The sequence below is a fragment of the Cyanistes caeruleus genome, chromosome 2 (assembly GCF_971803275.1).
Source record: "Cyanistes caeruleus chromosome 2, bCyaCae1.hap1.1, whole genome shotgun sequence".
Lineage (NCBI taxonomy): Eukaryota > Metazoa > Chordata > Aves > Passeriformes > Paridae > Cyanistes > Cyanistes caeruleus.
Window position 1 is genome coordinate 63,204,652 of NC_141702.1, and position 13,037 is coordinate 63,217,688.

At 43.1% G+C, this 13,037-nt stretch overlaps 1 protein-coding gene across 50 annotated transcripts in view; it reads left to right on the top strand.

Annotated features, from left to right (window-relative positions):
• Positions 1-9,105: 9,105 nt before the first annotated feature.
• Positions 9,106-13,037, top strand: part of REPS1 (RALBP1 associated Eps domain containing 1) — a 62,150-nt gene continuing 58,218 nt past the window's right edge. For 45 of the 50 annotated variants that reach the window (XM_086877378.1, XM_086877407.1, XM_086877379.1 and 42 more), the window contains exon 1: positions 9,214-9,525. In XM_086877378.1, the coding sequence (XP_086733504.1) occupies positions 9,373-9,525 (153 nt within the window). In that variant the 5' untranslated portion in view covers positions 9,214-9,372. Of the gene's footprint in view, positions 9,526-13,037 lie in introns of all 50 variants that reach the window. The other 5 variants (XM_086877382.1, XM_086877412.1, XM_086877413.1 and 2 more) reach the window with 5 other exon arrangements.

Consider the following 13,037-nt stretch of genomic DNA (forward strand, 5'->3'; position numbering starts at 1 on the left):
GCTGTTTTTCCTAGGTCTTCAGTCAGTTGAGTGGCTAGAGTACTATGATCAAATATAAACAAGAGAAATGTTTGAGTTATAGAATCACAGAATCATTTAGGTTGAAAAAGACCTCTAAGTTCATCAAGTCCATCATTACAAAACACATTTGGTGCACTCTTGGCCGCTGTAGTCCCAGGCTTTTTGCCAGGACTGCAACAACATTTATTGAAATGGACTGGCAAGTGGGACAAGAAATTTCTGTTCTCAGTCATCAGTGAGCTGTAGGTGGAGATGTGGAAGCAAGCATGAGCCCACTGTGTGCTCCTGGCAAGCCCTGCTTTGCTCTCCAGTCCTTAGCCAGGTAGCAGCAGTGCTTAGGTTCTTACAAAGAATCAGCATTGCCTTCTATCACAATTGGGTTTTGGACTACTGGGGAGTACAGAAGAGATTAGAATTCAGGACACAGCCCTTCAGTCAGAGAGGGGACTGTACATTCTAATGGTTTCCTGAATAAATTATTTTTTATAAGAGTCAAATTGCTCTTAGCCTGAAAGAAAAGGCACATGGGAAGAGTAATGTTGCAAAGTGCTGTTTTTCTGCACCTTTCATTTCATATTCCAGTATAAGAGAGATATGTGCTTCATGCACTCAAGAGTATTCTCTCTCCTCTGTCAAAGACACAAATCCTGGAAAATTACTTTGGCAGAAAGCACACACAAGTTGACAGTTCCATGAGAAAATGTGTGGATAGCAAAAGATGCAATCATCTCTCTGTATTTATGCACATATACCCAATCCATCCTGCCAGTCTATAACACACTCATTTTATGATTAATTTAAAGAACTGTAAATCGGAACCTTTTTTTTCCTAAAGGAACAGGGAGAAATACAGAACTTGGCAATGATTCCACTTAAATTCAGAAAGTTGTAGCACTATGTGAGCTTAGCCCAAATTCTACCAAATATAGACCCACTAAAATGACTGGAACAGAACATGATGTTTCAAAAATAAAGAAATTATATATTTATTTAGAACATTTAAATGCGTGTTAATTAAGTGTATTCCCACTCTGCTCAAATTATGGGCTTAGTTCAAATAACTTCTATTGATTTTACATTACAGGACTGTCATTAGCATTTGCCAACTGAGTCAAGTTCCAATGGTAATAGGTTTTCTTCAGGAATTATTTATACACTGACAGGAAAACTACATCCTTCTTCTCTATCATCTTGAGACTCTCAATGAAAAAAGAAGAAGTTTCAGTTCTGTGTATATTTTATATATCTTACTGTCAAATTAAAAAAATGGGGTCTGTGAATGGTTTCTCTGAATAAAAATGGTAAAACAATGAAAATGCTACTGTATTTTGAAATCAAGTTCTGCTGTCAAATATACTGACCTAAGTACAGAGTAATGCTCCTCCAAGTGATGGAATTATCCTAGCTTTCACAAGAATACATGTGAGCTGGGGACGTGTAGGTGAGGTCAATGATCAAAGGACATGGGGATTTGGCTGTGGGGGTCTGGGTCAGCTGCAAAGGAGCTGCTGGAGGGGCAGCCACAGCCAGGGCCAACCTTGTCCCACGGGAGCTGCCTTCATCCCAACTTCTGCTGCAGCCCCACTGCATTGCAGCCCTGTGTGTCCCTGGCTGTGGGCTGCTGGTCCAGACCCCTTGGTCCTGCCCACTGTCTGGGCTGGGAGCAGCAGCACAGGGTTTTTGCCAGCAAAGATCACTGCCTGTGATCCCAGCTTCCCTTGCTAATCCCTCTCAATAAATGTGGATAAAGAGATGCAACTGGAAATAGATCTTCAAAACAAGTCAGGATGTTCGGAGGGGAAAAAAGAGAAAAACATAAGACAGGGGACAGAAAAAAAATACATTAGAAAGTGTGAAGATATGAGAGTCTAAAACATATTAAAACAAAACTATATATAGAGAGGAAGACCTTCAATTATCAGACTCCTTCCTAGAGCCACCACAGATGGAGCACGCAGCATCTTAATATCACTCCTATTCCTGACTGAAACATCAGAGAAATGTCACAACAGTGTTGTTTTTAACAAATGAAGCATATTTGGACATGGGGGTGTTTCTGCTTTAGAGGAATTTAAGAAAAATAAATAAGCTAGATTATTGCTATTTAAAAAATATAAGAGAGGGGTTTTATATTTTATTTATCTTAACATACGAAGAACATCATCATGGACAAAAAAAGGAATGAATTAAAATCCTTGGGAAATTGATTTTAGTGGAAAGCAGCTAAAGAAACAGGCTGAGTCAAATTCTGACCAAGAGGGAGAATCGGTCTGTGAAATAACAAACCCATGAATCCAGAATAGAGAAGGTACCAAAGCTCAAGGAAAAGGCAAGCTGGAATACAAACCCCATGACGATCAGTATTGTGCAGGATTTCATTGCTGTCTGTGAGGAAAAAACATGCAGAAAGAAAGGTTAAAGGGGGAAATTAAAATTCTTGCATAACTGATTATAACTGAAAAGTCTTTAGGTAAAAAATAGTAGGATGGAAACTAAAATGTAAGTGAAGTAATGTAACTGTAAGGAAAAGGACAGATGCATTTATATGTACAGTTAAAAGCAGGGAATATAAAAAGAAGGGAGGGTTGAGTATGTGTGTAACATGGGAGAGATGTGAAATTTTGCTTTCAGCACTTCTTCCCACCTCGTAACCAATTTCTGACAAATTCAGTAATGTGCCAGAAGTTTCCTGAAGTAGCTATTAACAACCCTCCCAGATGGAGATCATTATTCAGTGGAATAATGAGGAATAATCAGGAAGGAATAATGAGGAGCAATCCCATCAGGAAGGGATAACATCCTATTTCATCATCAAGTTACGCTGCACTTCCACATTCAGGGAGCAAGAGGAAAGAGTGAAAGGTAGGAGAACAATGAGAACTGCTCAAGAATCCAGGGTGACGGAAACTGGGCAAATAAAGGTAACGGAGGTTAAGGCTGTTTGCAGACTAGCAATGAAAATTCTAGAGCTTCAAAAGAAAAAAGTATATTGAAGGACTACAAAGGTAACCCAAAAAATTTTTAAAAAGTAATTTGAATATAGATTTATAATACTTCAATGCAGTTGTTATCAATATATAAGTAATTTTATAAATAAATATATATGTTAGTGTCAAAATATACAAATAAAAGTTAATCTTATCCATCCTGACTCTACAAAATTATAGAGAATATATTTATAAAAGAGGATGTGGACATTGTTATGAATAAACTGTAAATAAATATTACAGCAAGACCAGATGAATTTACAGTTAAATATTGTAAGGATCCAAAAGGAATTTTAATTTCAGTAAGAGACCTACTTGATAGTATCATGCAAGCAAGAGATATTCTTTTCTTTTGGAAGAAACAAGGGTGGTTTTAAAATCTATTGAGAAGTGGTATTCAATCAGCTGCTCAGGCAGGTAAATATAAAAAGATCATTCTGCTTTCAATATATTCTGTAAAGGAATGCCTCTCTGAAAACTACCAAACACATGTAACTCTGGCAGGGCAATGGTAGGGGGCCATCCATCTTTTGAGATGCAGAGTTGAAATCTCCTGTAGAAATGTACAAAATCATAAGGAGTAAAGGTTGCTCTTCTGCAGTATCTTCCATTTGATTGCTTTAACTGAAACCATTTCATTTAAAAGCCTTCATTTGACTGCTTGCTCTTTTCAATCAGTTGAAGTATTTTGGTGAAAGAGAAAAGTATTCAATTTTTAAAATATGGACAGCTTTTACAAGGAGCCTGATAGACATATACAAATTAAATGTTTAAAGGAGAGACTGAGGAAAACTGGTGCAACAGTGAACAATATGGAAAGGACACTTCATCCTGCACTGAGGAGGTTTAGAGACAGTAGATGTCTTCATCTGGGATCCCATACATATTTCAGTGCTGGCACAACACACTAGGGAGGCTGCTGAGAAAGAAATTATTATTTTCCCTTCTAGGATATGCCTGCACACTCACTTTGGTCAGTAACTACATTGCTTTAGATCCACTGTTCACATGACAAATGCTCCTTGCAAAGGAACTCTCCTTGTACAGAAGGAAAAGAACAAAACCCCATTGTTGTCACTGTCTGCCATCTGGCTCTGTGTGTAAAGGGTTTTTACATCCACCATGGAAAACCTCATAGCCTTAAATGTAGGATGCCCTTTTGATGGAGAAACAATCCCAACAGGACTGGTAGAACTGGTAGGTTCTTTGAAATATGGATGCCATTTCATAGAAGGTAAAAACAGCACATGACAAAGCTGATGTTTTTCAAAATTGCAAAAATGTAAGGTTGGAAAGAGGTTGTAAACTGTAACACAGAACATACATGCAGACATTTACAAAAGTATGGGTACAATGTCTGTAAAATGTCTGTATTCCTACTAAAATGTTACTTTTATACAAAGAAAATACATTCACTTTTAGAAAAGGAGAAAAGGAACTTCTTTTATTTGTAATTGTTAACATTGTTCTCAAAATCTTCTGTCTGGAATAAAGTACCTTATGTCCAAAGGTATCTTCCTTTTTGAAAAAAATCAGGCAGTAACAACAAACCAGTTCTAAAACCTGAGACAGCGAATATCTTTAAACATCTCCTGTTCATTTCTAGACCTAATCTACTTGTCTTTACACTAAAGAATCAGGACAGAACAAGTTCCCTGAACTGATGAGCTGCAAGTGAAGGAGTATATTGACAGAGATTGTAAAACCTGCTCCACAACATTATGCATGCGGAAGAATTTAGAAAGGCAATGGCAAATAACCTCAGGGCCATTTTTCTAAACTTAGAGAACCAGATGCAAAATGGAAGCTGGACCTGAATACACACTTTATAAGGCTGTAAGTTATTGAAAGGTGTTTTAATAAAAAAAAAAAATAATCTGAGCATATACCTTGCTTTAGTACAAATAAGGTGGTACATGAGACCCACTAACTGTAATAAGAACATCAAAAGCAGGTAGACTGTAGGCATGGCACACCCCCATCACCTGATGAACACCAGACCCTGCATCTGTTTATGAGTTGTGTTTATTTTTATAAATGAGTTTCAACATGTGTAACAGCTAGTTCTCAGAAACAGATAGTAAGATCACAGCTGATAAATGACACTGAAACTAGTTTTAAGTGGTATTGCCCTTAAATTAATAATTTTTGTTTTGTTTTTTAGTACTAATGAACATACACACTTCTGGTCACATATCAAATTGTAGAAGTGTGTCTTTTCTAAGAATAATGTATTAATGATGTACAATTTAGGTCTGATTATAAGGGTTATGGGAGCAAAATAACCTTGCACTTCAATCCCCTTGGGTCACTGGACTTGGCCTTCCTGTGACAATGATTATTTTCTCTAACTGATCTCTTAAAAGGATGAATCATTTGGTATCACTATATGTAATCTAACAGCTCCTTCACAGACAATGATATACAGTAAAATTAGGTATCACATGGGGAATAGTTTAGCTCTTAGATATTCAGAACTCTGAATCCTAAGAAGGTACATTAAAAAGAGAAAAATAGGTACAATTCCTAAAAATCCAGGACAAAAAGGTCCTTTTCTTGTTCTGTTTATAACATAAATCAAGATACCTGAAACAAGTGTTTAATGTACTGAAGGCTGAATCTATTGTATCAAAAGTGTATCACTAATGATACATTTTGGTGGGTATTTCACCATAAACCTTCTCTGTGTATCTGAGCTCTGGGAAATGCTGTGATAAAGACATTTCCAAACTAGAAGGCCTAAAAGGCTTAATTGTTTGAGTCAGTTGCACTGGCAAGTGCAAGTACACAGAAGTTACTTCTTACTAACAGTCATGAATACTATTTTCCTCAGTTCATCCCATAACAAACAGCATATTCTCCAAATAAACAAAATTAATTGCCATAGAGAAGCCACTGAAAAGATTTATTTTTTTATCTCAATAGATACTATGTATGGCATTATGGGCACCGGTAAAGTTCTGAACAGAAAATCCCTCCTCAGGCTGGAGGTTTTCAGGGGCTGATCACAGGAGAGAAGGAAGATCCCATAGTCAAAGACAGAAACCTTGTTCTGGGACTTTCTGAGGCAAAGATGCAGTGTCCACATGTAGATCTTTGGAAGCAGAAATTAATTTGCTACATGTCATGTCATTTTTATTATTTCTGCCCAGTCTTTGAACTGGCACAAAGCAAATAGGTAAGTTTATGGTACAGGGGTTGGAAATGAGGCCCAACAACCCGATTCCCAAACTATTTACCTGAACAGCTTCAGAGAGGTGCTGTACCACAGGGAAAAGCACTCATCTCTCCAGTAAGCTATGACATGACATTTTCACGTGACATATATTGGGTTTAGTGAAATGTACACTTATTGGACATCCTTCAGAACTGTTTGACACTTGGATATGTGGGACTAGTCCCTGCTAGGGAATTTCCTCCTTGTTTTAGTCTTAGTGTCTTGTACAAACTGCTGCAGCCAAAGGATCTCCATTAATGTGAAAAAGAGCTCTTCACACAAAGATGCAAATATTAAAATAGCAACTAAATTAAAATAATAAAATATTCAGATTACTCACTCAAAAAGAGATGTCCAGATTGCTCTTACACATAAACCTCAAAATTATTTTGACAATGTAAGTATTTTGGGGTCCTTACACGAACTTTTTAGCTAAAGATATGTACATATATTAATGTTTCAAACTCCAGTGCCTGAACTAGCACACAATCACTGAAAGAAGCAAAGGCACTTGGAATTCAAGCACTTACTGGTAAGTGATTTTAAAACCTCTTCTACAGAAGTCTCTGTATGACTAATAGAATCACGATATGCAATTTAGCCATGGAGGGGGGTCACAATCATTTCACTTGCAGAGATACTGATGTGACAATACCTCCAAGTTAGGGGCCAATGATGGTAAATTTGCCTTATCTAAGTCCATAAAATCATAATAATTAGATACAATATTTTTTAAAAGTTATTTCTGTAATATAGGCTGTTTTGAGGAATTTTAACTGAGAATGTGATTGAGCTGTGTGGTTTAATCATTAGTGTCATCGGAGTTGCAAAAGTTTGTTAATGGTACATTTCTGGGAAGAACCTTTTGTCTGTTATTTTAACTATTAAGCTAACATATCTGTGATTTTCGGAAACTTTAGTTAGCAGCAAAAGGATACACTGTGTATTTCAAATAGCAAGAAAGATGAAAGTCTAAATTCAAAATGTAACTATTTTAAGAGGCAGAAAGGGTGAGGTGCTTAAGAGAAGTAGAGCAGTCAGCAACAGCAATCCGGAGAGAGAAACGCTGTAAGAGTCGTGATGGAAGGTGAAGTGGAAAAAGAAAAGAAACATAAATTAAGATAGAAATATATGAAGTAGTGGACTGCCAACTCAGCAGGATTTAAATCAGACGAGGTAGTCAAAAGGTCAGGCAGGATACCATGGCATTTGTTACACGCCCTCCAGTACTCCAGAAACCGAAGTAGTTCAGAGGCAGTTTCGTTTAGTGTACTGCAGAAAAAGCATAGATCTACCTGGGGACCTAATTGCATCCTTCCAGCATCTGAAGGGAGCTTACAAGAAAGATAGAGAGTGACTATTTATGTGGGCATATAGTGACAGGACAAGGGGGAATGGCTTCAAGGTGAAAGACAGTAGGTTTAGATAAAATATAAGGAAGAAATTTTTTACTGTGGGGGCGGTGAGGCCCTGGAACAGAAAAGGTGGTGGGGCACTTTTCGCTCAGAAAAGGTGTGGATGCCCCATCTATGGAGATGGTCAAGGCCAGGTTGGATGGGGCTTTGAGCAACCTGGTTTAGTGGAGAATGTCTCTGTTCATAGCAGAAGGGGTAGAACTACATTATCTTTAATGTTTCTTCCAACCCAAACCATTGTACAGATCTATGTATGTTCATTTCCCAAGGAAATACACAGAAGCTTGGAAAACACAGCCAAGAGAGACACATGGAGCAAGAGCTCTTGATGTGGAGATAGGTGAGCTCTTGCCTATTCTTCTTTACAAGGCTGATGTATGGAGCTATTATCCAGGCCACTTACTGTGTGCTATGTGGTGTTGATGCACATAGTAGTGATGGTGGAAAGAGGAAGCATACAGAGCAGGGCGACCGCTTATAGCTGTGCCTATATGGCATAAAGGCCATCCTTCACCAGTTATCAGCAGGACCTGCACTGGGGATGATGCCAAGTGCCCCAAGCCCCACAGAAGTGATTATTCCCCTGTACTCAGCACTGGTGATGCTGTACTTCAAGTACTGTGTCCAAGTTCTGGGTCCTTCAATTCAGGACAGACATTGAGGTGCTGGAGCAAGTCCAGATGGGCATGAGGAGCAGCTGAGGCACCTGGGAGTATTTAGCCTGGAGGAGGCTCAGGGGAGAACTTATCACTGTCTACAACTCCCTGAAAGAAGGGTGTGGGCAGGTGCAGGTCGTCTCTTCTCCCAGGCAGCCAGCGAAAGGACAAGAGGACATTGTTTCAAGCTGCACCAGTGAAGGTTCAGGACGGACATTAGGAGGAATTTCTTGCAGAAAGGGTGATCAGACATTGGGATGGGCTGCCGCTGGAGGTGGTGGCATCACTGTCCCAGCAGATATGTAAGGCTCAGTGCTGTGCTCTAGTTGAACACGGTAGTGTTCAGTCATGGGTTGGACTCGGTGATCTCAGAAATCTTTTCCAACCTAATTGTTTCTGTGATTCTGTGAAGGCAGGCTCGCGAAGCCGCTCGGCACTGCCTCGGCCTCTCACACGATCCGCTAAGCCAGGATGATCGGGCGTCCTGTGATTTACTGGGGGCCTGTGCAGTCCGGGCCGAGCCAGAGAGCGAGACGCCCCCGCACCGGGGTCCGAGCGCCCGCGCCCCGCGGAGCTCTGGCCTGCGGGGCCGCCGCCCTCCCCGCGCCGCCACACCCACAGGGGGCGCTGCAGCACGGGGCCGGGGCCCGCGGACTACGACTACTACTACTACTACTGCCGCCGCCCCTCCGCCCCCAGGGCGCCGCAGATGGCGCCGGCACCGCAGGGCGGGGCGGGGGCGGAGAGGAGCGCCGCTGGGCCCCCTCCCCGCTAGCCCCGCCCCCAGGCCCGGCGCTTCCGCCGCCGCCGCGGCCGCCGGCGCGGAGGGGGCGGGCGGGCTGCCCGCGGCGCTGGGCGCTCCCCACGCCTCCCTTTCCGGGCGGCGGCGCGCGCAGGCGCGGGGGAGGCGCGCAGGCGCGCGGCCGCGTGGGCGGGCGGCGGGGGGAAGGTGCGAGCAGCCGCCCGCGCGCGGCCGCCGGCGGCGCGTGTGTCCCGTGTGTGCCCCCCCAGCGCCGCCGCACCGCCGCCTCCCCCCGGCCCCGCCGCCGGATGCGGGTGATCCGCGGCGCTAAAAGATGGAGGGGGTGACGCTGAGCGAGGCGGAGCAGCGCTACTACTGCGACCTCTTCTCCTACTGCGACACCGAGAGCACCAAGAAGGTGGCGTCCAACGGGCGCGTCCTGGAGCTCTTCCGCGCCGCGCAGCTGCCCAACGACGTGGTCATGCAGGTACGGCCGCCGCCGCGGGGCCCCCGGGGGTCGGCGGGCCCGGGCACCGCCCCGCCCTGCCGAGATGGCCCCGGCCTGGCCCTTCCCCTCCGCCCGGCCCGCGCCCCCTGCCCGCCTCGCAGCCCTTGGGCGGGGGTCGTCCCGCCCGCGGGCACTCGGGGATCGCTGAATCTTTGGGGTTGGAAGGGACCTGTGGAGATCATCCAGTCGCAGCCCCGTGCCGAGGCAGGGTCACCTAGAGCAGGTGACACAGGAACGCGTCCAGGTGGGGTTTGAATGTCTCCAGAGAGAGACTCCACGACCTCCCTGGGCAGCCTGTGCCAATGTTCGCCACCCTCAGTGTAAGGAGGCTCTTACTCATGTTGAGGTGAAACTTACTGTGATTTAGTTTGTGGACATTGCTCCTCATGCTGTCACTGGGCACCACTGAAAAGAGTCTGGCACCATCCCCTTTGAGATATTTATGTGCATTAATGGGATCCTCTCTCAGTCTTCTCTAGACTATATGGGCCCAGCTCTGTCAGTCTGTCCTGATCAGAGCTCTGGACCCCTGATGGCCTTTGTGTCCCTCTGCTGGACCCTCTCTGTTAACTCCTTGTCATTCTTGTACTGAAGAGCCCAGGACTGGACACAGTAGGACGGAGCTGTTGTCTGACCGGCCACCTGAGCCCCTCCGGCTGCAATGAAAGGGCAGGGGACACAGCGAGTTGTTCGCCGTCCACCCTGTGCCAGCCCCCCTCCCCTTATGCACCTCCGACTGCAGGGCTGGGAAGGGGCTGGATGTATCTCTGCTGGCAGCGTCCAGCAACTGGTAGGAAATTATTCCGTGCCGACAAGGGCCACCCACAGCATGAGAACCCCGGAGTGTTTTTGGGGGATGAGTGAGATTGTCCCTGCGATCTGTTGATGAAGAGCAGCACAGAAGGAAATTTGGTTTTGTGTCCTTGGGAGCTACTGACACTGGTAGCCTCAGCCATGCAGTCTTTTTTGGACATCACTTACCGGCAGGAATTAACCTACCTGTTAGTTAGCCAAATGTTTCTGACAAGGAAAAATGTGGCATTAAGAGTGATGCTGGCCCATACTTGTAGTATGTGTGCACGCAGTTTTAGCACTTCCTTGGCCAGGTTACCTCTAAAACATGTAGCAGTATTGCAGAGCTACCTGCATAGGAAAGGGAAAGTCTGCTTTGGTGTGCGTGTGTGATTATTTGAGGAATGTATTCCCAGTGAACCATTCTTACGAACAGCTATTTGTAATAATTTGCTGCTTCTGCAGTTCCCTCTGTCATTGTTCAGTGCTTTAAAGTTTACGTAGTCTTTTAAGCTGCTGTGGGTAAAGCTGTGTTTAGAAAGCTGTGCCGCCTTTTATGCGGTTTCATCCTCAGCCTCGTGAGATAAGCAGGCCTTTTAACAAAGTATTAAACTTATTGTTGCTAGAAACACGAATTGCAGGATACTGAAATTCAGTGCCAGGAGAGCACTTACTGACTAGGGCTACTGTTGGTGTGTTTTGGGCCTCCCAGCTTGATTAGTTAAGAAGAGTTTAAGACACAACAAAGTGGAAGAGAGCTGAATAAGAAATGGTTCTTCCTGGTAAAACCAGTACTTGATGACTTGCTAGACTAGACATAATGGTAGGAGAGTCTGCATGCTCAGTATTATGGGTAAGGTTTCTCAAGGGCCACCCACTGCTGCTTTTTGTGTGCATCCAACCAGTTTGAGAAAAATCATCCCAGGGAAAGTGGATGCTTACATCTTCTCTCTATTTAGAAATTTCTTTTACATAAAACTTGTCTGGATCAGTGTATGGTAAGCTAGTGCTAGAGATTTTATTTTATGCAGGAATTTAGTGCAAGAACTTGGAAAGACCTGAAATCTTGAAAACTAGTGTCCAGAGATGATATCCTTATCTTTTGCAGAGGAGGTCAGATATTTTCCTGCATCTGAAGAAGAGGGACTACTCAGGCGTCATTCCATGGGTCCTAAATAAATTAACTCAAGAAGCAGACCTGGCTTATCACTGTAGTGATCTCAAGGAGAACTTTGCAGTTAAAATGGCAAACAAGATATTAGATTGCCCGAGGAATGAGACTGTAAATAGTCCAAAGAAAGTTGAAATGCCCTTAGCAGTTTGACCCGTTAGGAGTGTCTTGTGCAATCGCAGTTGGTCACCTGTGAAGTACCTTGTACTTCAAAAAGAATTTAGTTGTCTAGTTATTTTGTGTTCTTAAGGTATGGCTCTAGCCCAGGTTAACACAGACATGGATTTATTGTTTTGGGGCTCTTCAAAGGGAAATTGAATTTGATGCTTTGGAAGCTGAAGCTGTGAAACTTAAACTTCAAGATGAAATAGCTTAAGAAATAAAGAAACCCTGTGAAGGAGATGGAATTTTCTTTTGACCACATGGGTGCTGTGTTTGTACCTGTTCATTGGAAGCACCTGATGCTTGTGGGGAAGTGAACTTGATTCAGTTACCCAATCCTTACATAATCCTGGAATGCAAGTGTAGTACTGGTCACATGAATGCTAAGTACATTTGTAGGTGTGCAAAACATAGCGTAAACCTGTTGGTCTTCAAGCTCAAGGGGACCAAATAGTCCTAAGGAACTACTTTGGAGATTTTCCTTTTCAATATTACAGGTAGGTACCTTTGAATAGTTCATAACTGATTCCATTGGAAATGAAAATGTCTGACAGTTGCATTCTTAGACTTATAACTTGTTTTACTTGCAAGTCTGTTGTCTAAAGGCAGGGTATATGTGCAGTCTTTTTTGCAAACAGTTGCGTTCTTGTAAGAGATCTGTCTTACAGGAGCAAAAGTTAATATGTGTGTCTCATTGTTCCTTATAAATTTCATTTCTCCCTCTGAGGGACACTGTCAGCTGCCTATTTAGTGGGGATAAATGAACATATAGAAGACTGAAACAGTTATGGGTGTTGTACACCAAGCTACAGTGTCCTGAAAAAGCTAGATGTCTATTTTGTACACATTTACAAAGGGGCAGCTTTATTATCAGAATAGAAATACCGTGCCAAAGATGCATGTGTCAGAACGTCAGTCTCTGTTAACCCACATTTCTTCTTTTTTCTGTACATCCCTGAAATGAGCATTAAGGTAGAAGACTTGCATAAAAGAGTGAATAAAAGTATGTATGTTGGGGTAAGAAGTCCAGCTACTTCACAGCAGTTACGAGTCTTCAGATCACTCTCAGGGTGTGGTTTCACACTGCAGCTGACAAAAATCTAATGGTGAGTTGGCGCTGAAGAAGGTGCTCCTGTCTTCCCTCAGCCACGTGTTCCTTCTTGCAGAGACACTCGTGCCTGTCCAATGCTGTTTTACACTGGCATCAGGGGCTGTGTAAGCAGAAAATTAATCACAGCTTTTTGTTGGTAATAACTCCATATCAGGTGACTGTGGGGTTGAATGAATGTCAGTGCTAGCACAAGAAAGTAGGCAGGAAAACCCTTTGACACAGGGGAAGTAGAGAACTTTCTTTGTTCTAGAGCAA